At 43.3% G+C, this 22,840-nt stretch overlaps 1 protein-coding gene across 6 annotated transcripts in view; it reads right to left on the bottom strand.

The window, feature by feature from the left end:
* The window catches only part of LOC125459753 (calcium-transporting ATPase type 2C member 2-like), a 108,737-nt gene that overhangs the window by 14,978 nt on the left and 70,919 nt on the right, over positions 1 to 22,840 (bottom strand). For 5 of the 6 annotated variants that reach the window (XM_048546558.2, XM_048546560.2, XM_048546559.2 and 2 more), the window contains 8 exons: positions 20,458 to 20,628; positions 19,064 to 19,161; positions 18,214 to 18,264; positions 17,826 to 17,992; positions 12,367 to 12,435; positions 12,125 to 12,241; positions 7,230 to 7,377; positions 6,162 to 6,257 (listed from right to left, as the gene is read on the bottom strand). In XM_048546558.2, the coding sequence (XP_048402515.1) occupies positions 6,162 to 6,257; positions 7,230 to 7,377; positions 12,125 to 12,241; positions 12,367 to 12,435; positions 17,826 to 17,992; positions 18,214 to 18,264; positions 19,064 to 19,161; positions 20,458 to 20,628 (917 nt within the window). Of the gene's footprint in view, positions 1 to 6,161; positions 6,258 to 7,229; positions 7,378 to 12,124; positions 12,242 to 12,366; positions 12,436 to 13,248; positions 13,718 to 17,825; positions 17,993 to 18,213; positions 18,265 to 19,063; positions 19,162 to 20,457; positions 20,629 to 22,840 lie in introns of those variants that run through there. The other variant, XM_048546561.2, reaches the window with a different exon arrangement.

Genomic DNA, 22,840 nt, shown 5'->3' with positions numbered 1-22,840 from the left:
CCCCCTCGTTCTCACACACCACCCTACCAACCTCCGGATACAACGCATTATCCTCCGACACTTCCGCCATTTACAATCCGACCCCACCACCCAAGACATTTTTCCATCCCCTCCCCTGTCAGCTTTCCGGAGAGACCACTCTCTCCGTGACTCCCTTGTTTGCTCCACACTGCCCTCCAACCCCACCACACCCGGCACCTTCCCCTGCAACCGCAGGAAATGCTACACCTGTCCCCACACCTCCTCCCTCACCCCCATCCCAGGCCCTAAGATGACATTCCACATTAAGCAGAGGTTCACCTGCACATCTGCCAATGTGGTATACTGCATCCACTGTACCCGGTGCGGCTTCCTCTACATTGGGGAAACCAAGCGGAGGCTTGGGGACCGCTTTGCAGAACACCTCCGCTCAGTTCGCAACAAACAACTGCACCTCCCAGTCGCAAACCATTTCCACTCCCCCTCCCATTCTCTGGATGACATGTCCATCATGGGCCTCCTGCACTGCCACAATGATGCCACCCGAAGGTTGCAGGAACAGCAACTCATATTCCGCCTGGGAACCCTGCAGCCACATGGTATCAATGTGGACTTCACCAGTTTCAAAATCTCCCCTTCCCCTACTGCATCCCTAAACCAGCCCAGTTCGTCCCCTCCCCCCAGTGCACCACACAACCAGCCCAGCTCTTCCCCCCAACCCACTGCATCCCAAAACCAGTCCAACCTGTCTCTGCCTCCCTAACCGGTTCTTCCTCTCACCCATCCCTTCCTCCCACCCCAAGCCGCACCCCCAGCTACCTACTAACCTCATCCCACCTCCCTGACCTGTCCGTCTTCCCTGGACTGACCTATCCCCTCCCTACCTCCCCACCTACACTCTCTCCACCTATCTTCTTTACTCTCCATCTTCGGTCCGCCTCCCCCTCTCTCCCTATTTATTCCAGTTCCCTCTCCCCATCCCTCTCTCTGATGAAGGGTCTAGGCCCGAAACGTCAGCTTTTGTGCTCCTGAGATGCTGCTTGGCCTGCTGTGTTCATCCAGCCTCACATTTTATTATCTTGGACTCTCTAGCATCTGCAGTTCCCATCATCTTTGAAACAGCTAGTGCTAGGTAAATCTACAACAGAATACTGGTGGGGGTGGGGGGGTTGGCATTCAAAATGCAAGTAAGCCCAACATATTTCCTTTAGGGTGAAATGTAGCAGAAAGAAGCCCAGAGAACCCTGGATGTTTAGGAATATTCTGGGTTGGATAAGAAGAATTTAAAAGATTTGAAGGGAGCAAATCAGTGGAGGTGCTGATGGAATACAGAAAATGCAGGGGGATTTTAACAAAACAGAAGCACAAAGAGTGGGTGTGAAGAAACACAGGCAGCTAAGATCAGGGAGAATCTTTATTCTATAAGTATTTTCAAAGGGGAAGCGAACAATCAGGGAAACAGGAAGGTACATTAGGGACCAAGGGGGAATTCTGGATCTGGAGGACATTGGTAGGGTGTTAAAACAATTTCTTCACAACTGTATGCACTGGGGAGAAGGAGGATATTGGTACAAAATTCAGGAAAAGTGACTGAGGTTCCTGAGCAGATTGGAGTACACAGGTACTGGAGATTTCACCGGGCTTGAAAGTAGACAAATCCCAGGTTCCAGATGAGATGTATCCCAGGCCAATGTGAGAAATGAGGGAGAAAATTACAGGATCCAAATATTTCATTCCTCTCTTGCAAGACGGGAGGTGCCAGAGACCTCGAGGACATCAAATCTGGTTCTACTTTTCAAGAAGGGCAGTACAGATAAACCAGGGAATTACAGACTAGTGAATCTCATCAGCATTAGAGAAGCTATTGGGGAAAAATCTGAAGGAGGAGAGAATTAATCTTCACATGCAAAGACAAGGTTTGATCGGGTATGGTAAACATACCTTTGTCAGAGGGAGGTCACACCTAACAAATTGGATTGAACTTTGAAGAGGCTGCTAGCTGTGTAGATGAGGGTAGTGCAGTTGTTTAATTTATATGGATTGCAGCATAAGTGACACTCCAATAAAAAAAAACTGATCAAGTCAAAATGATTTGACAAGAACTCAGTAGGAGACTGTTAAAGCTGGTAAAAGCTCATGGAATCTATGGTAATTTGGCAATTTGGATCAGAATTTGGGTGTCCTGCAGGGTTCAGTGTTGGGGCTGCAGCTGTTCACCCTGTATATTAATGATCTGGATGAAAGGACTCGGGGCATTCTGGCGAAGTTTGCCGATGACACAAAGTTAGGTGGACAGGCAGGTAGTACTGAGGAGATGGGGAGGCTGCAGGAAGATTCAGACAGTTTAGGAGAGTGGTCCAGGAAATGGCTGATGAAATTCAACGTGAACAAATGCGAGGTCTTGCACTTTGGAAAAAAGAATACAGGCATGGACTATTTTCTAAACGGTGAAAAAATTCATAAAGCCGAAGTACAAAGGGATCTGGGAGTGTTGGTCCAGGATTCTCTAAAGGTTAACTTGGAAGGCTGAGTGTGATTAAGAAGGCGAATATAATGTTGTCATTTATCTCAAGAGGGTTGGAATATAAAAGCAGCGATGTGCTTCTGAGGCTTTATAAAGCTCTAGTTAGGCCCCATTTAGAATATTGTGTCCAATTTTGGGCACCACACCTCAGGAAGGACGTACTAGCCCTGGAGCATGTCCAGCGGAGATTCACACGGATGATCCCTAGAATGGTAGGCCTAACGTACGATGAATGGCTGAGGATCCTGGGATTGTATTCATTAGAGATAAAAGGTTGAGGGAAGATCTAATTGAAACTTACAAGATAATGCATGGCTTAGAAAGGGTGGATGCTGGGAAGTTGTTTCCATTAAGCGGGGAGACTAGGACCTGTGGGCACAGCCTTAGAATTAGAGGGGGTCAATTTAGAACGGAAATGAGGAGACATTTCTTCAGCCAGACAGTGGTAGGCCTGTGGAATTCATTGCCACGGAGCGCAGTGGAGGCCAGGACGTTAAATGTCTTCAAGGCAGAGATTGATAAGTTCTTGATCTCGCAAAGAATTAAGGGCTGGGGGGAGAGTGCAGGGAAGTGGAGTTGAAATGCCCATCAGCCAAGATGAAATGGCAGAGTGGACTCGATGGGCCTAATGGCCTTACTTCCACTCCTATGTCTTATGGTCTTATGGACACAGGGGCTGGCAGCAGAAAGCTGCTTGTGGAACTAGAGGCAGATGCCTACACGGACATACCACAGGGTTTGTTAATGTTTGTGATATACAAAAATGATATAGATGATAATATGGCAGGCCTGATAAGTACGTTTGCAGTTGGCATGAAGGTTGGCTGGCTGGTTTTTAGGGAAGAAGAAGGTCTTGAGTTACAAGTGGACACAGATTTATTGATCAAATTAGTAGCAAATGGAATTTAACCCTGATATGTGTAAGGTGATGAACTTTGGAAGAAGTATCAAGACACAGCATCATTCAAGGAATGTCAGGACACTAGGAAGCTCAGAGGAACAGAAGAACCTTGGGGTGCTTGTCCAGAGATCCACAAAGGCAACAGGACAGGTTAATAGAGTAATTAAGAAGGCGTATGGGACACTTTCCTTTATTAGTGGTGACATAAATTGTAAGAGCAGGAAGGTTATGTTACAGCCATAATGATCTTTGCTTTGGTCACAGCTAGAATACTGCGTGCAGTTCTCAATACCTCACTGTAGGATGGATGCAAATGCACTGGATGCAGTGCACAGGAAATTCACCAGGATCTTGCCTGTGATGGAGCATGTTAGCAATGAACAGAGGCTGGATGAGCTCAGGTTGTTTCCTTTATGGCAGAGAACGCTGAGAGGGACATGATTGAGGGGCATGGGCAGGGTGGGCAGGAAGCAGCCGCCCTCCTTGGTTGAAAAGTCAATAATGAAGGGTTATAATTTCCCGGTGAATGGCAGGAGGTTCGGAGGGGCTTTGAGGGAAATTATTTTCACCTGTTAGGGTGGGAATCTGGAATGAACTGGGTAGGAGAGTCAACGAGGCTAGGAACCTCACAAAAGGTTAAAAAGTACTAGGTGAGCCCTTGGAATGTCATAACATTCAAGACCAAAGACCAAATGCTGGAAAGTAGGATTAGTGTAGAGTGATGGACTGAAGGGTCTCTTCTACGCTGTATGAAACTTTACCAACAAAAAGTGTGTTTCTGCTCTGTTTTATTGAGAACAACACAAAAAACTCCCACAAGTAGATATCCAAGCAACTAGGAAGATTGACGAGTTGAAGGGAATTAGTATTCATATGAAGATTGTACTGGAGCAATTAGTGGGTCTGAAAGTTGGTACATTCAGGAGACCTGATAAACTATATCCTAGAGTGTTCAAGAAGGTGGATTTTGAGACAGTCAATGCATTGGTGAAGCATAGAATCCCTACAGTGTGGATACAGGCCTTTCGGCCCAACAAGTCCACACTGACCCTTGGAGCATCCCACCCAGACCCATCCCCCTAATCTACACCTCCCTGAACACTACGGGCAATTTAGCATTGCCAATCCACCTAACCTGCACATCTTTGGACTGTGGGAGGAAACCGTAGCACCTGGAGGAAACCCACGCAGACAGAGGGAGAATGTGCAAACTCCTCACAGACAGTCACCCAAGGCTGGAATCGAACTCAGACCCCTGGCGCTGTGAGGCAGCAGTGCTAACCACCATGCTGCCCCAAAGTGGTGATCATCTTCCAAAATTTCATAGATGCTAGCATGATTCCTGCAGACCGGAAGCTAGTAAACATCACTGTACAATTTACAAAAAGAGCAAGAGAGAAAACGGGAAACTAGAGATATCTCTGCCTTACATCAGTATCAGAGAAAATAATGTAATTTATTATAGAGGACAAGATGAGTGTCACTCCAATAAAAAAAATCTGATCAGTCTTAATCACAGGATATTTGCAGAGTGAAAGTTGTGCTCGACAAACAAAGTTTTTTTGAGGATTCTATTAACAAAAGTGATGGAGCAGTCGGTCAATGGATGTAGTATAGTTCGATTGTTAAAGGCTTTTGATAACATCCCCCACAGGAGGCCGGCTAGCAAAATTACACCACATGGTATAGGTGGTGACGCACTAGCATGGACTAAGGACTGGCAGAAATCAGAGGAAATGAATAAATGAAACAAACACAGAGAATGCTGGGAAACACAGATGGTTTGAGCATCTTTGGAGAGAGAAACAGAGTTAACCTTTTGAGTCTGAAATGTCTCATTTTCAGAACGGAAGCAAAACAACAATCCTAGTTTTCTTCTTTTGAGTGGCAGGATTCTGTCCTCACAGTGGGTAAGGGGCCCTGTATTTTACTTCTATTTAGTAGGAATAAATGGATCATTCTCACAAATTCAGATCATGACTAGTACTACACGTGCCAATACTTAGACTCCAGCTATTTGCAATATGCATACATGATAAATGTGGGAACAAAATATAATATTTACAAATTTGCAGCTGACACAAAACTAAGCAGGAACGTGATGTTCTGATGGACAGCCATATCGGACTCAAAACACTAACTCTCCACAGATGCTAGCAGACACGCTGAGTTTCTCCAGAACTTGGCATTTTGATTTCAGCTTTCCAGCATTCACAGTATTTTGCCTTTATTAAAAATATGGTTTTAGTTTATATATGATTATGCTGTAGCTACATGCACAATATATAAATGTACTAACCTATAAAAGATTACAAAGGCACAGAGATGTTTGTTATACCACAGCATCCTTTTTGAGAAGATAAAATTTGAGCATATTTGGAAATGCTGATCATTTTTGTCACATGCACCTGATCTCATGGTGCTTCGAAACTACTGTGTATAACTAACCACTTTAAAGTATTACTTAGAAAAGCCAGGGAGTTTCTCCGGTAAATTTAAAGCATTATAATGTTTCCTTTAAATTGAAGCAAATTACTTTACCATTAAGGCAGCATGTAATAACAGCATAACTCAGACAAAGATTGTGATTTTTTATTAGTGTTTGCACAATTCTCAATCTTCAAATTAAAAAAGTGAGAAATAGAGAATAAAAATATTATCATGCACCTTTAATTTGCAGTCTGTTTCAGTTCTTAAATTAACCAAGTCTCTTCACATTATGGCATCCGTAAAAATATGAATAAAGTAAATTTGTACCTGAGAGCGACAACTTAAAGCGTTGAACATATCAAAGAAGACAAAGCAGGTAAATGTCATAGTTGTGGTCCTTGAGGAAATCTTCCCCTCTGGAAGCTATTTTAAATATAATGATAGATTTAAAGTTGTACAATCATAAGAAATATAAATATTGATAACTGTTGCAGCAAAATCAATCATCTCTATCTTTCAGACAGTAGATGTTGATGACTGAAATATAGAAGAGATTTTCAGACATTTAAAGCAGGAACCATAGATGTACACTAATAACCTGCATCTGTGTATGTTATCACAAACTACCTTTTCACTAAAATTAACAAACACCAATAACACATATTTGTGGACTACTTATCTCGAATGAGAGGTTTCTTTTAGGATAAGAGCTAGAAAATTTAAAATCGAGATGAGAGGAAGTCATTTCTCTCAAAGGGTCATGAATCTGTGGAATTCATTACCCAGAGTGTGGTAGACGCTGGGACATGGAGAAAACTTAAGGATGCCAAACACACATTTTTAATTAGTGATGGATTGAAGGTTGATGGAGAGTGGGCAGGAGAGTGGAGTTGAGACGGAGATAAGATCAGCCATAATCAAATCAAATGGCAGAGCAGACTTGGGCTGAATGGACTACTTCAGCTCCTCATTCTTATGTTCTTTTGTGTGGTGTTTCAGCACTGTTTTGAGGATTAAATTTATTGAACAACAAGTTTGGATTTACAAAACTAAGGCCTTTAAAAGTCTTTGCTAGAAATTGCTCCTGGAATGGTCTGTGAAATTATTTCAGGGGTATTTTTGGAGCACGCAGATACATGGGAATTACAAGCTGGTTCTGGCAGAATCAGCATGAAAAAGAATTAACATAGAATCCTACTATTAACTGACAGATGTAAACGCATTTCTCTCTGGAAGTCAGTACCACTACTTTGATTAATTTCTGAATTTCCAAATCAGTCAATGTTCCTTAAAATTGAATGATAACTGTGTAGAAGTCATCTTTCCATATACTGATTAATTAATTAGCAGTAGTCAAAGGATAAAGAGCTATTTAGGTTTATAAATTATACAGACCTCTTTCCAGAAAACGAAGAGGGTACCACTGATAATGATAATAGCGGAGAATAAGATTTTACAAATGAGGCCCTTATTCAGGATTGAGTCTTTAACATCTCTTGGAGGCCGTTTAATGACATCCTGGTCAACTGGTTCAACACCCAAGCTGTAGGTAAAAGTTGGAAAAAAATCTAAAATATCATCCAATCATCTAATCAATTGGTGAAAGTATTTAAACATATGAGAAAATTACAATTTCATTTATTGGAATGTTACTGCATTCTGAATATGTCTAGAACTGTGACAACAGCTAGAGAAATGAAACAAAAATGTGCGCTGATGCTTCGTTTATTTTTATTCACTCGTGGAACATGTGCATTGCTGACTTGGACAGCGGTTTGTTATCCAGCCCTAGCTGCCCTTGAGAAAGTGGCGCTGAGCTGAGCTGCTTTCTTGAAGCCCCACAGTTTATGTGCTGGAGGCAGACCCCCAATACTGTTCAGAAGGGAGTTCCAGGATTTTGAGCCAACAACACTGAAAGTACAGTGATATAGTTCCAAATGAGGATGGTAAGCTGGAGGAATAACATTTTATATCTGCTTAGGCACTGAATAGCCTCTAGGAATCAATATTAAATTCCACAACCTCAACACGCATGCAGGCACATTCTCACGCACATACGCATACACACATAGACACACACACACATACACATTCTCCTTTTTACATCTTCATTGACACCAATTTTGAGTGGGCACCCTTCAGTTGTTCCTCCTCTCTCCTGTATCTACCGCATAAGAAAACTAACATTTTCTAACCCCTTTTTTGTTCTGAAGAAGAGTCATATTGGAATTGAAATGTTAACTTTGTTTCTCTCTCCACGATAGTGTCAGACCTGATGAGTTTCTCCAGCACTTTCTGTTTGTATTTCAGTTTTCCAGCATCCACGGTATTTTGCTTTTATTTAGGTGGCATTCCATCCTGGAGTCACATCTACAATCACATAAACCTGTGGCTGTTCTCCTAACTAATGAATCACATTCATTCTTCTTCCAAGCCCCTGGCAGTATTACAAACCTGACTCAGACTGAACTCCCTTGAGGAACCAGTACCCCGTCCAGTTTCCAAACCAGAAAACTGATTTGTGAACAGGATCCCAAATGGTCCCTGCGCTACCTGTGTGTTTCCCTTGGACTACGTCATGGTCAGCCACTGCCTTTTGATTTCCAGACACTAAAGCTGTGGTGTGGCCTCTCTGTTATTTATCTTCCCCTCCAGCCTGATTAGTCCTCCAGATTACAGCCGACCCACCACCCTGAACTGAATTTGCCTCCAGGTCAATATAAAGGTGCGATGCCATGAATATCCCACTGACAACTGTTCCCCTTGAGGTGTGTTTTCAGAGCCAGAAACGCTCCTGATATCTGTTTTCCAAGGCTAGAGGGAAAAGTCATCTTCAAAATGTATCTGTAATCTGCAAGCACTCAACATCCAGCATAATACAGTCAATTCTGATCAGGTAGGCAGAGGAAGGTTTCAGTTAACTCAGTGGAGCCTCAGTCCTTGCGTAAAGGCAAGCAAAGGTCAACAATTTATGTGCAAATGGTGTCTGGTGACCATTGTTATATGCATGTGTCAATCTATGTGTGCACAAGTACATCTGGCGAGAATGGTAGTTGCTCAACTATAATGCTCCTTTTTTAAATTGCCTCTGACACCATTCACCATAAAGACTCATGTGTTTCATTGCCTCATATCAACCAATGAACCATGAAGGAAGATAACAAAGTGTGAAGCTGGATGAACACAGCAGGCCAAGCAGCATCTCAGGAGCACAAAAGCTGATGTTTCGGGCCTAGACCCTTCATCAGAGCGCTCTGATGAAGGATCTAGGCCCGAAACGTCAGCTTTTGTGCTCCTGAGATGCTGCTTGGTCTGCTGTGTTCATCCAGCTTCACACTTTGTTATCTTGGATTCTGCAGCATCTGCAGTTCCCATTATCACCCTGTAGGAACACTGGTTGAGATGAGGTGAGGAAGTCTGGGATATCAGAAATTGGCAAGAAAATCAACCAGTCGAGGAAAACACGATGAACATGTCACCACGGTAAGTTGCTGAGCAGTGTGTGAAAGTCAAGTACTTTGCAGCACAGTTTATCACCTAACACTACACTGTGTAGATGCCACACTTGGTCGAATGTAGCCTTGATATCAGGGGCTGCCACTCTCGCCTCATCTCTGGAATTCAGCTGTTTTGTCCATGTTTGAACCAAAGTTGTAATGAGGTCAAGAGCTGAGTGGCCCTGGCAGAACCCAAACTAGGCGTCACTGAGCAGGTTATTGCTGAGTAGGTGCTGCTTGATAGCGCTGTTGATTACACTTTCAATCACTTTACAGATGATTGAGAGTAGCTGATGGGGCAGTAATTTGCCAAGTTGGATTTGTCCTTCTTTTTATGTACGGGACATTCTTGGACAATTTTCCACATTGTCGGGTAGATACCAGTGTTGTAGCTGCACTAGAACAGCTTGGCTAGGGGAACGGCAGGTTCCAGAGCACAAGTCTTCAGTACTTTTGCTGGAATGTTGTCAGGGTCCATAGCCTTTGCACTATCCAGTGTTTCCAACTGCTTCTTGATATCACGTGGGGTGAATCAAATTGGCTGAAGATTGGTATCTGTAATGCCTGGAACCACTGGAGGACGCCCAGATGGATCATACACTTGGCACTTCTGGCTGAAGATTGCTGTGAAAGCTTCAGCCTTATCTTTTGCACTGATGTGCTGGACTCTTCTGTCATTGAGGATGGGGATATTTGTGGAGTATCCTCCAGTGAGTTGTTTAACTGTCCACCACCATTCGCGACTGGATGTGGCAGGACTGCAGAGCTTAGATCTGATCCTTTGGTTGTGGAATCACTTAGCTTTGTCTATTACTAGCTGCTTTCACTGTTTGGCAGGAGAGAAGTCCTGTTTGGTGGCTTCACCAGATTGGTACCTCATTTACAGGTATGCATGGTGCTGCTCCTGGCATGCCCTCCTGCACACTCCAATGAATCAGAGTTGATCCCCTGGTTTGATGGTAATTGTTGAGTGGGCCATGAAGTTACAGATTGTGCTGGAGTATAATTCCGCTGCTGTTGATGGCCCACAGCGCCTCGTGGGTAACCAGTCTTGAGTTGGTAGATCTGTGCGAAGTCTGTCCCATTTAGCACGGTGATAGTGCTACACACCATGATGGAGGTTACTCTCAATGTGAAGGCAGGACTTCATCTCCACAAGGACTGTGCCATGGTCACTTTTACTGATACTGTCATGAACAGATACAACAGCAGCTGGCAGATTAGTATGGATGAAGTCAAGCATGTTTTTCCCTCTTGTTGGTTCCCTCAGCATCTGCCGCAGACCCAGTCTAGCAGCTATGCCCTTTAGGACTCAACCAGCTCAATCAGTCATACTGCTGCCAAGCCACTCTTCGTGGTGGACATTGAAATCCCCCACCCAGAGTACATTTTGTGCCCTTGCCATCCTCAGTGCTTCCTCCAAGTGTTGTTCAACATTGAGAAATACTGATTCATCAGCTGAGGGAGGACAGTATGTGGTAATCAGCAGGAGGTTGCCTTGCCCATGTTTAACCTGAAGCCATGAGACTTCAATGTTGACGACTCGTAGACCAGCTCCCTCCCATTTGTACACCACTGTGCCGTCCCTTCTGCTGTGTCTGTCCTGATGGTGGGACAGGACATTTCCAGGGATGGTGACGGTGGTATCTGGGGCATTGTTTGTAAGGTTCTGTGATTCTGTGAATGTGACTACGTCAGGCTGTTGCTTAACTCATCTGTGAGCTCTCTCAACTTTGGCACTAACCCCCAGATGTTAGTGAGGAGGACCTTGCAGGGTCACCCAGGCTGTTTCTGCTGTTGTCTTTTCCGGTGCATAGGTCAATGCCAGGTGATCTGTCCAGTTTCATTTATTTGAGTCTTTGTCGCAATTGGTACATCTGAATGGCTTGCTAGGCTGTTTCAGAGGGCAGCTGAGAGTCAACCACATTGCTGTGGGTTTGGAGCCACAAGTAGGCCAGACCAGGTGAGAGCAGCAGATTTCCTCCTCTGAAGGGGTTGAGTGAACCAGATGGGCTTTTCTGACAATTGACAATGACCTCATGGTGATCAGTAGATTCTTAATTCCAGAGTTTTTTTTGAATTCCAATTCCACAGTCTGCCATGGTGGGATTTGAACCTGGGTCCCCAGAACATCAGCTGGGTTTCTAGATTAAACAGTCTAGTGAAAATAGCACTTATATGGCCATCACCTACCCCTAATATTGGGATCCAACTTCTTATTTATACTTTATCTGGCTTCTTATTTATACTTTAATATCTCAACAAAGTGAAAACTGCTTTGCACAATGCCATAGCTGTAGTGTAAATTATTCACACTACATATTGGGGTAAGGTGTCTCATAGATCATTATCAAACAAAATGAGAAGATGCTAAGTTGTTTTAATGAAGATATTAAGGCCTGAAAGTTAACAGGATTTTGAGTACTTCACTAAAAAGTAATAAAAGCAGAGAACAGGTACAATTGCCAGAACAAAAACAAAGCAAAAACAAACCACCACAGATCGTGATCCAAGTATGCGTAACACATGCACACAATCCTGCTATTGATAGAAAGGATGCACCACTTTATTTTAATGTAAACAAGGATAGAACTAAAATTAGACTAAATGGTACAAAATGCAAATAGAAAAAACATGCTTGTAAATGGAAGTAAATTAGCATAATTCACCATTCAAATTTATATCAAGTAACAATAGGATTCTGGTTAAAATCATAGCCCCAACTAAGCAATGTGACAAGAACACAGCATGAGCTTAATGGTTACAATTAAATAATTAACATTAAGTTGATACCTTTGAGCAGGAGGTCCATCCATAATGATGTTGATCCACAGAATCTGCATTGCATTTAGTGGATTTGGTAGGTTAAATATAATAGAAAGAGCAATCAAGCTCAATGCTGAAATACTTCTGCATGTTTAAAAAGAATAAAGATAAATACAACAATTTACATATTTATATATATTCACATGACTGATCTGTAATCTTTAGTGACAATTAGAGTTCTTCATATAAGTAACTAAATTTATACTTACGTACTCAGCTGAAAGCGCACAAAATTTTTAATATTGAAAAAAATTCCTTTGCCTTCCTCCATTGCACATCTGCAAAATAATAACATGGCAGGTAATTTAACTTCATGGAAATCATTAAATTATGCAAATTTCAATTTTTTTCCTTCTGCTAGCATTTTTCTCATTTGTCCTTCTTCAAGACAGAGACATACGGTTGAATACAGTTCAATAGAAACTCTCTTATATTATTATTATTTATATTAAACTTCCTAATGTTTTTTGGCTAAGTGCAAGTTTTGTTGACATTTTTGGAAGAATTTTCACTGCAAGAGTTAGTGTGTTCTCTTGCCATATCTAACCAAACTTGCCTCTTTACTTACCTACCCCGCTCCTGGGTGTCTTTCACATCTGTCCCCAGCCCCATCTTACCAGGCGCTGCTCCTGGAATAACTCGCCAGGATATCCTGAAATTAACTGGCACCTTTGCTGCTATGTCATCTTTAGAAGAATGTTGCATAATTGGGCAAGCAGCCCGTAAGTGCCCTGCAAGGGCCCTGTCACTTGCCCTGGAGGGGTTTGGCACCCTCTTTAGTCAGTGAGGACTTGGAGATCCTGCTGGACAGCAGAGGTGGGACCTTCTCTTACCATGGGACCAGCAGAGGTGGCCATGACACCAGACTTTGTCAGTCTGGCCTATGATTGCTGCCCCTCTCAGCCATTTCGAGGAACACCCAGCAGCGTAGAAAGAGGGTTAATGACCTTCTCCACTCCACCAGCATGAATACCACTATCTCTTCTTGGATGCCTGGCACTCACTCTATCTCTGCTACCGTTACCCATCTCCCATCAAGGCTCATGCTCGACGGCTATCATAATTGCCTGCAGGATCCTCCCTGGCTTGTTCTCACCCATCCCAAACCCCTGACGCCGTTAACATTGTATGCCCTCTGAGGTGCCTTTTCATTCGTTAGAAACACCTCCCCACCCGTGCCAAAAGTAACAGCAATGCCACCATCTCTCATCTCTCTTTTTACCTGCTTTTCTCTTATTCCAGGAGGGAAATGGTCCGTACTAGGGCAGAAAGAGTCAAAGCAGGTGACAGGCTGCCTGACATTCAGTTCCCAATCCCTTCCATGGAAAACAGCTAAACTCTGATTGCCCCAAAAGCAGGCTGACTGTGCCCAATCCCCTGGAGTGGCATTGGACACTGCCCTTGTATTACCGGGGCCCGAAACCCTTGATCGAAAGTCACCCCCCTTGACTTAACTGAGGCCTATAACTGTGGCAAGCTTCCTGGCTTTGGAGTCTGTGCTATTCGACAAGGCAGGAAAAAAGTGAGAAGAGTCTGGTAGCTCTCATTGATGGTGCGAAGCTGAAAAACAGAAGGCAGGGATATTGTGAGCATCTAGCTAGGTTCAGAGTGAATGAGTGTTGACAGCTATTGAAGAGTGTGGAGATACATCCTGGTTCTGCCCATGAGTTGGCTGCTTTTCCCTGACAGCACAGTGTCCTGGCAGCAGCATTACAATGACAGTCACTACTGCAGCTTATGAGCAATGTTGAAGTGCAGATGAGCACTGAAGGTGGATCAGCAAAGTGCCATGAGAGTTCAAAGAGGCTGGCACATATCAGACTCCAAAGTCTGTAGACATGGGGTATGTGTCTGTTGCTGGTTCACATGGAGTGCACCCTGAGACATTGTTACCCGGTGTCCAACATGGAAGTCCTTCAGAGCAAGTGATCTGGTTTATTTTATTACTACAACATGTGCCTAGGTATAGTAAAAAGTTTTGTTTTGTGTGCAGTACAGGCAGATCATACCATACAAAGTGCATGTGCGTGATAGAACAGAGCAAGGAACACAATGTTACGGTTGCAGAGAAGGCACATTTAGAGTGAGATGAACATTAAACTTGAAATTTGAGAGGTCCAGTCAGAAGTCTAATAACAGTGGGGAACAAGCTGTACATGAACAAAAACAGAAGTTGCTGAAAAAGCTCAGCAGGTCTGGCAGCATGTGTGAAGTAAAAAATCAGAGTTAACATTTCCAGTCTGGTGGCCCTTCCTGGTGACCCCTCCTCAGAAAGGTTCTGAGGAAGGGTAACCGGATCCGAAACGTTAACTGATTTCTTTCTTCACAGATGCTACCAGACCTGCTGAACTTTTCTAAAAACTTCTGTTTTTGTTCCTGATTTACAGCATCTGCAGTTCTTTCAGTTCTTGTAAAGTTCTGCCCAATGGAACAGGTTGGAAGAGATTATTATGAAAGTGGGAGGCGTCTTTGCTGATATTGAATACCTTACTGAGACAATGAAAAACATGGATGGAGCCAATGGACGAAAGGTTGGCTTGGGTGATGGACTGCGTGTTCACAACCTTCTATAGTTCCTTACAGTCCTGAGCAGAGCAGTTGCCATACCAAGCTGTGATGCATCCAGGTAGAATGCTTTCTATGGCGCACCTATAAAAATTGATAAGAATCTTTATAGACATGCTGAATTTCCTTAGCCTTCTGAGGAAGTAGAGGCATTGTTGTGTTTTCTTGACCAGGGCATCAATGTGGGTCAACCAGGACAGATTGTTGGTGATGGTCACTCCAAGGAATTCGAAACTCTCAGCCATCACCTCTTCAGCTCCATGGATGTAGATAGGGGTGCGCCCTCTACCTTGCTTCCTGAAGTCAATGACCAGTTCTTTCATTTTGCTGATGTTGAGGGAGAGATTGTTATGTTTACACCATGCATTCTATCTCTTTCCTGTATTCTGTCTCATCGTTGTTTGAGATCCAACATACAATGGTGATGTCATCAGCAAACTTACAGATGGAGTTAGGACAAAATTTGGCCACACAGTTATGAGTGTACAGGGAGTATTGTAAGGCACTGAGTACACAGACTTGAAGGTGCCAGTTTTGAAGATTGTCATTGAGAAGGTGTTGTCGCCTACTCTTACAGATTGCAGTCCATGGGTCAGGAAGTAGAGGATCCGGTTGCAGAGGGCGGAAGAGAGACCTAAGTCTCTGAGTTTGGAGATTGGTTTGGTTGAAGTTAATATTGAAGGCAGAGCTGTAGTCAACGAGTAGGAGCCTGACAGAGGTATCCTTGTTTACAAAATGTTCCAGGGATGAGTGTAGGGCCAGGGGGATGGTGTCTGCCGTGAACCTGTTTCCATGGTAGTTGAATTGCAAGGGATCAAGGCAGGCTGGGACGCTAGAACTGATATGAGCCATGACTAATCCCTTGAAGCACTTCATAATTATGGAGGTCAGAGCTACAGGGCAGTAGTCATTGAGGCAAACTGCAAGTGTTTTCTTCGATACTGGGATGATGGTGGGCTTCCTGAAGCAGATGGCACTTCAGATTGTAGTAGCGAGACGTTAAAGATGTTAAATACCCCTATCAGTTGGTAAGCAAAGGATCTGAATGCATGGCAGGGGACTCCATGTGGGCCAGTCATTTCTGTGGGTTCATTCTCAAAAAGGCTGATCTGCAGTGATGATGGAGGAAACAAGTGTACCAGGGACTATTGGGACAGGTACACCGTCGCACTGACCATTTGTTCGAACTGAGCATAAAAGTACGTTGAGCACATCGGGGAGGAATGCTTTTTTGTCCTCTATTCTGATCTGCTTCACTTTGTTGCCCATTATGGCATGTAGGCCTTGCCACAAACCGTGGATGTCCATGGGCTTAGTTTGGGTTTCTAGCTTAGTCTGGTATTGCCTCTTGACATCTCTAATGACCTCATAGAGGTGACATCTGGATTTCCTGTAAAGGTCAGAGTTGTCTGACTTGAACGCAAGACACGTGGACTTCAGTAGGCAATGGATCTCCCGTTTCATCCATGGGTTTCCGGTTGGGGAATAATGGGGTTGACTTCCTTGGCACACAGTCTTCTACACACTTGCTAATGAAGTCTGTAACAGTCGTGCCATACTCATCTAGGTTGGTTGCTGAGTTCTTAAATTTGTTCTAAATATGCCGTTTCTAGCCAGTCCTGTTGAAGTTCTTCTGCTGCCTCAGACCAGCACTGTACTACTTTCTGTACTAAGTCCTCATGTTTCAATTTCTGCTTGTAAGCCAAATGGCAAGCTGACATTGCCAGGTACCTTGTCTGATTTCCACACTAGGTTATCTCGACCTCTAGCTTGTTGGCATGTTTGGTAAGATCAGAAACTGAATATTAATAAGGCAAGTTGTGCCATTAACAAGGCATTTAACAAGCAATAATCACTCTTAATTGGAAACTTACTGTTGGCCAGTCAAGAACCTCACCTCACCACTTGTTAAAAATGTAAAAGATGCAGCGAGATGCTCTCCTCCCCAAGAGGCCTCTCTCAACTTTTCATTTGATTCTGACACCAATCTCGCCACAGCTCATCTTGTCCCCTATAAGATCCTGCACTACATCCTAGTAGCCAGTGTTCATATGTGACTGTGGGCAGTGTACGTCACAAGCTAATTGACTGTACAACCATTACAGCAGAATCTGGTTCAAAGATTGTGCAATTTTAACTTTACCAAAATTGTAAGTAGTTTTTCTTGTGTACTTACATTAAATAAACTCCTCATGGGTAAGTCCAGATGTGAACTGTCTATGTAAAACAATGAATTTTGGAAGGTCAAGTACAGATGGCAATTATACAGTGAATGCCAGAACCCTTAGGAGTATTGATATGCTGAGGAATCTGGGTGTGCAGGTCCACGGATCACTGAAGGTGGTAGTGTAGGTAGATAAGGTAGTAAAACTGGCCTATGGCATGCTTACCTTCATTGGCAGGGACATGGAATATAAGGACAGACAAGTTATGCTGCCGGTTTTTGGAACTTTAGTTAGGCCACACTTGAAATATTACATACAGTTCTAGTACCAACTACCAAAAGGATGTGGATGCTTCGGAGAGGATACAGAAAAGGTTTACCAGAATGTTGCCTGGGGAGGGGGATTTTGGCTATGAACAATTGTTGGATAGACTGTGTTTGTTTTCACTGGAATGCAGGAAGTTGAGGGACATGCGAATAGAAGTTTATAAGACCATGAATGGCATGGATAGAATGGGAGGTATGAGACTTTTTCCCAAGGGTGGGGGTGTTAAATGCTAGGGGACATAGTTTCAAGATGCAAGAGAGAATTTTGAAAGTGATGTGAATGGCAAGTTTTTCCAAGCAAAGGGTGGTGAGTACCTGGACTGTACTGCCAGAGGAGATGGTGGAAGCAAACACAATAGCAGCATTCAAGAAGCACCTGAACAAGTACGTAAATACGGCAGAAACGGGGGAATACAGATCCTGTAAATGAAGACAGTTTTGGTATGGAAGGGCAAAATGTGCTGGCGCAGGGATGGAGGCCAAAGGGCCTGTTTCTGTGCTGTATTGTTCTTTGTACTTTGTTTTAAGTCAGCTTTTGTAATGCATTATAGGTAACATACTGTCTAAAGAACAAAGGTAAATTCTTAAATGGCATCAATTGAAGTTACTCACAAAATAGATGAAAAGTTATCATCCACCAGAATCATGCCTGCTGCTTCTTTACTGACATCAGTCCCTGTTCCTTTCATGGCAATTCCAATATCAGCAGATTTGAGAGCAACAGCATCATTCACACCATCTCCAGTCATTCCCACCACTGCACTGTTGCTCTGAAGTGCCTAGGCATCAACAATTATAGGAAGTATATAACTGTACAGTTTGTAGTTAATATAACATTTAAACTAAATTTATTACTACTTAAATTAGCAGTCAGGCATCTAAAACAACTTCCATTCACAATTACATCATCTTTACACAAATGTAGTAAATATATGGATAACGCCAAACCAGAAGGGATTAATACACTTCCAATTTATTGTGCAAGTTTAAAAAAAAATACCTTAACTATTTTCTGCTTGTGCTTTGGACTTGTTCTGAAGAATAAGGCCACCTGATTTGGGGGTGGGGGTTGGCGGTTGAGAAACAGGAATGGAGACAGAGAAAGTGTACAATTATTAGTTGGATACCTGTTACATTAAAATGCTGCTCTGTGGAGCATTTGCTATTCTAATTTAAAAAATATAACAAAGACACAAACCGCAATATCTCTAAATAGCTACTTTTTTTTGCTAAACATTCAAAAATATACAACTTTCAATTCCCGGAATGGCGGGACTATCATATGTTGAAAGATTGGAGCGACTGGGCTTGTATACACTTGAGTTTAGAAGGATGAGAGGGGATCTGATTGAGGCGTATAAGATTATTAAGGGATTGGACACTCTGGAGGCAGGAAGCATGTTTCCGCTGATGGGTGAGTCCAGAACCAGAGGACACAGTTTAAAAATGAGGGGTAGGCCATTTAGAACAGAGTTGAGGAAAAACTTCTTCACCCAAAGAGTGGTGGATATATGGAATGCTCTGCCCCAGAAGGCAGTGGAGGCCAACTCTCTGGATACTTTCAAGAAAGAGATAGATAGAGCTCTTAAAGATAGCGGAATCAAGGGTTATGGGGATAAGGCAGGAACAGGGTACTGATTGTGGATGATCAGCCATGATCATAATGAATGGTGGTGCTGGCTCGAAGGGCCAAATGGCCTACTCCAGCACCTATTGTCTATTGTTTATTTCAGGCGGTTGAATAAATATGTTAAAGAGGAACTTATAAATACACATTTGGAAAGTGTTTTCAGTTCATGTACACATGCGAAACTTAATGTGTGCTTTGAATAACTGGATTGGAATCATACCTTCATTACCATGACAGAAAGATCCTCATCTTTTAGTTGGTCCAGCTGCTCCCCTGACATAACCTCCATATCATCAGTATAAAGGTCTATGCTTTTTCCTGAATGTACATATAAATTTTAAAAAGTTTACCTACTATCATACAACCCATTTATGCTCTGTACCTCAGATCATTTTATTTGAAATTGTTAACAAAAACTTTTGTCTGTAATTATTACCTAAGAATAGCCTTTTAACTGTGTTCTAAGAATACAAACACATCCACTCAATGGAAATAAAACAGTGAAACACAAAGTCACATCCAGTGACATATTCCCAATAGCAGGTGTCCCAGTAGAGAAATAGAAACCAGTGGATCAGTAAGCTCATATACCTTTGTCATTGCTGCTACTCATGTTAGGAATAAAAATCAGACAGCAATATGATTGTTATTTATTACTATTGAAAGTAAGTCCAATGGGTCATCCATTACAAAAGGCCCAGGAATAGAATAGATTCATAAGTTACCAGAACATCAGCCAAGGACAATAGAATGCCATTCACTCCCCGAAAGCTTCTGTCTCAAAATCTGAAACTCCACATCGTAACATTAAATTACATTTTGAATAACCCAAGCAGCTGCCTATATTGCCTTGTCTGATTATTTTTTTCAATGCCAGTTTTTAATCATTTATTGGTCTTTTCAGATTACAGACAAAAAATACTGATGTAGATGTGTGCAGAACACTAGATTATTTAGTAGCTACAAAACTGATTTCATGTATTAATAAGCAAAGTATGATTAAGCTTAAATTGTAAGGCTCCATTGTTGGCATCGACCTTTGATAGCTGGTGTGGCAAACACAATTGGGGTTAGAGTGAATTCCAATTCCTGGCCTTGTAATGTTCAAATTTGACATGTTGTTTTCATGCACAGCTGTATTATAATAATCTCCCTTCAATAACTAATCTACAGCATAATCAATCCTTCATATTTTTCTTCTCAATTTTAAAAAGTAGACAATCGATTTCAGGTTGACACATTTTTTTCTCCAGTTCCCATGCACAATAGAACTTGTATTTGTGCAGGGATTGCAAATGATCAGCTGTGTGCTAAAGTTAGATGCTATATTGTGAGGCATGCTGCAATACTAAACTATAGGCTGGTGCTATGAATGGCCAGAGAAAACATCAGATACAGCAACAGATAAACATCCCTTAAATTGACTCATTTTCTTTAAAATTATCTTGCCTACAATATTATCTTTTACACCTAGAAATGGGTGAATCATTACATAAATAGAATTTGGCAATAAAGTTGTTAATCATTTAGGATTCTGTCTGGAATTAGATCCCAAAATTAACTAAAGACAAAAAAATTATTGCTTAAAATAACGAATGCCAAAATTCACAGCACCTATAGAAATAGCTGTCTCCATAGAGTCTCCAGTGATCATCTTTACAGCAATGCCTGAACTTTGAAGCATTTGAACTGCTCCCTTGACTTCAGTTCTTGGTGGATCAATGATGCCAATCAATCCCAAGAACGTAAGTGCACCTAATTCACACCCAGCAGCTAGTGTGAGCACTGAGGGGAAAAAAAGGGAAAGAAAACCTCATTAAAACTAATTTTGTCTTTGTTGAACATGTATTATATATAATCAACTTGGATTGAGAGCCAATAGATATTGAGATCACGTGCACGCTACCTTTGAAATCCTCAATTTACTGGAACAATCTAGTACTTGGAATCAGACTTTTGCAATGACAGACTGTTTTTCCTTTGCGGCAAAATGTCAGAATATTTTGGAAATCCAAAGTCACCCCGAACCTGGTATTCCCATTTTCCTGGAGACGGGAAATGGGGTGGTCCGTAGTTTGGGCAAGCACACTTGAAGGAGGCAGTTTCCATTTAAATGATGGGCAGCCTCCACTTAGATTTGACCTTGGAATCCCTGGAGTCTGGAACTTGGACTATGGGGACTACAGAAGGTGAGAGCGGGCCTGTTCTGTTTTTTGTTTGGATTACCAGGGTATCCCTTTAGAGAGCTGAGCAATCCCGATGGCTGTGGTTCCAGGTCTTCTTATGGTTTGGGTCAGGGATAATTTGCGGAAGGGTGTTGTTTGGGTGCCATTTAGAACTGTCAATTTGGGAAAATATTATGCATAATCTCAGTGGAATTGTTTTCTCAAATCAGTGTAGTCTGTAACGTACAAGGTTAAATAATGTAACTGAGATAATAGCAACTGCAGATGCTGGAGAATCTGAGATAACAAGGTGTAGAGCTGGATGAACACAGCAGGCCAAGCAGCATCGCTGAAGTTTTGGACCTCGACCCTGAAGGGTTTTCCACACTCTCCATCATCCACACTCTATCATCTTACTGGATGCACAAAGAAGAACAAAGTTTTAGGGTCGTATTTAATGACGTGGGTTGTATTTAATAATGGTGTGTAATTCGATGGTGGCCAGTCTACTCATGACTTCTCCATACAATCACCCTCTTGCCCCAAATAATGAAGGTGATTGCAGACCAACCAACCAAACCCAACAAATTGTCAGTGCACTTCCTTCCATCGGTGGGAGGAAATCCCACCCTTCCCAAGAGAATAAAATGTGAGGGTGGATGAACACCGCAGGCCCAGCAGCATCTCAGGAGCACAAAAGCTGATGTTTCGGGCCTAGAACCTTCATCAGAGAGGGGGATGGGGAGAGGGAACTGGAATAAATAGGGAGAGGGGGGAGGCGGACCGAAGATGGAGAGAAAAGAAGATAGGTGAAGAGGAGAGTATAGGTGGGGAGGTAGAGAGGGGATAGGTCAGTCCAGGGAAGACGGACAGGTCAAGGAGGTGGGATGAGGTTAGTAGGTAGGAGATGGAGGTGCGGCTTGGGGTGGGAGGAAGGGATGGGTGAGAGGAAGAACAGGTTAGGGAGGCAGAAACAGGCTGGGCTGGTTTTGGGATGCAGTGGGTGGGGGGGAAGAGCTGGGCTGGTTGTGTGGTGCAGTGGGGGGAGGGGATGAACTGGGCTGGTTTTGGGATGCGGTGGGGGAAGGGGAGATTTTGAAGCTGGTGAAGTCCACATTGATACCATTGGGCTGCAGGGTTCCCAAGCGGAATATGAGTTGCTGTTCCTGCAACCTTCGGGTGGCATCATTGTGGCACTGCAGGAGGCCCATGTTGGACATGTCATCTAAAGAATGAGAGGGGGAGTGGAAATGGTTTGTGACTGGGAGGTGCAGTTGTTTATTGCGAACCGAGTGGAGGTGTTCTGCCTCCGCTTGGTTTCCCCAATGTAGAGTTAGCCATACCGGGTACAGTGGATGCAGTATACCACATTGGCAGATGTGCGGGTGAACCTCTGCTTAATGTGGAAAGTCATCTTGGGGCCTGGGATAGGGGTGAGGGAGGTGGTATGGGGGCAAGTGTAGCATTTCCTGCGGTTGCAGGGGAAGGTGCCGGGTGTGGTGGGGTTGGAGGGCAGTGTGGAGCGAACAAGGGAGTCACGGAGAGAGTGGTCTCTCTGGAAAGCAGACAGGGGTGGGGATGGAAAAATGTCTTGGGTGGTGGGGTCGGATTGTAGATGGCAGAAGTGTCGGAGGATGATGCGTTGTATCCGGAGATTGGTGGGGTGGTGTGTGAGAACGAGGGGGATCCTCTTTGGGCGGTTGTGGCGGGGGCGGGGTGTGAGGGTTGTGTTGCGGGAAATGCGAGAGACGCGGTCAAGGGCGTTCTCGACCACTGTGGGGGGAAAGTTGCAGTCCTTGAAGAACTTGGACATCTGGGATGTGCGGGAGTGG

This window comes from Stegostoma tigrinum, chromosome 16 (genome assembly GCF_030684315.1).
Source record: "Stegostoma tigrinum isolate sSteTig4 chromosome 16, sSteTig4.hap1, whole genome shotgun sequence".
NCBI classification, from domain to species: domain Eukaryota; kingdom Metazoa; phylum Chordata; class Chondrichthyes; order Orectolobiformes; family Stegostomatidae; genus Stegostoma; species Stegostoma tigrinum.
Note: the sequence above shows the minus strand (reverse complement) of the source record. Positions and strands in the feature narration are given on the sequence as shown.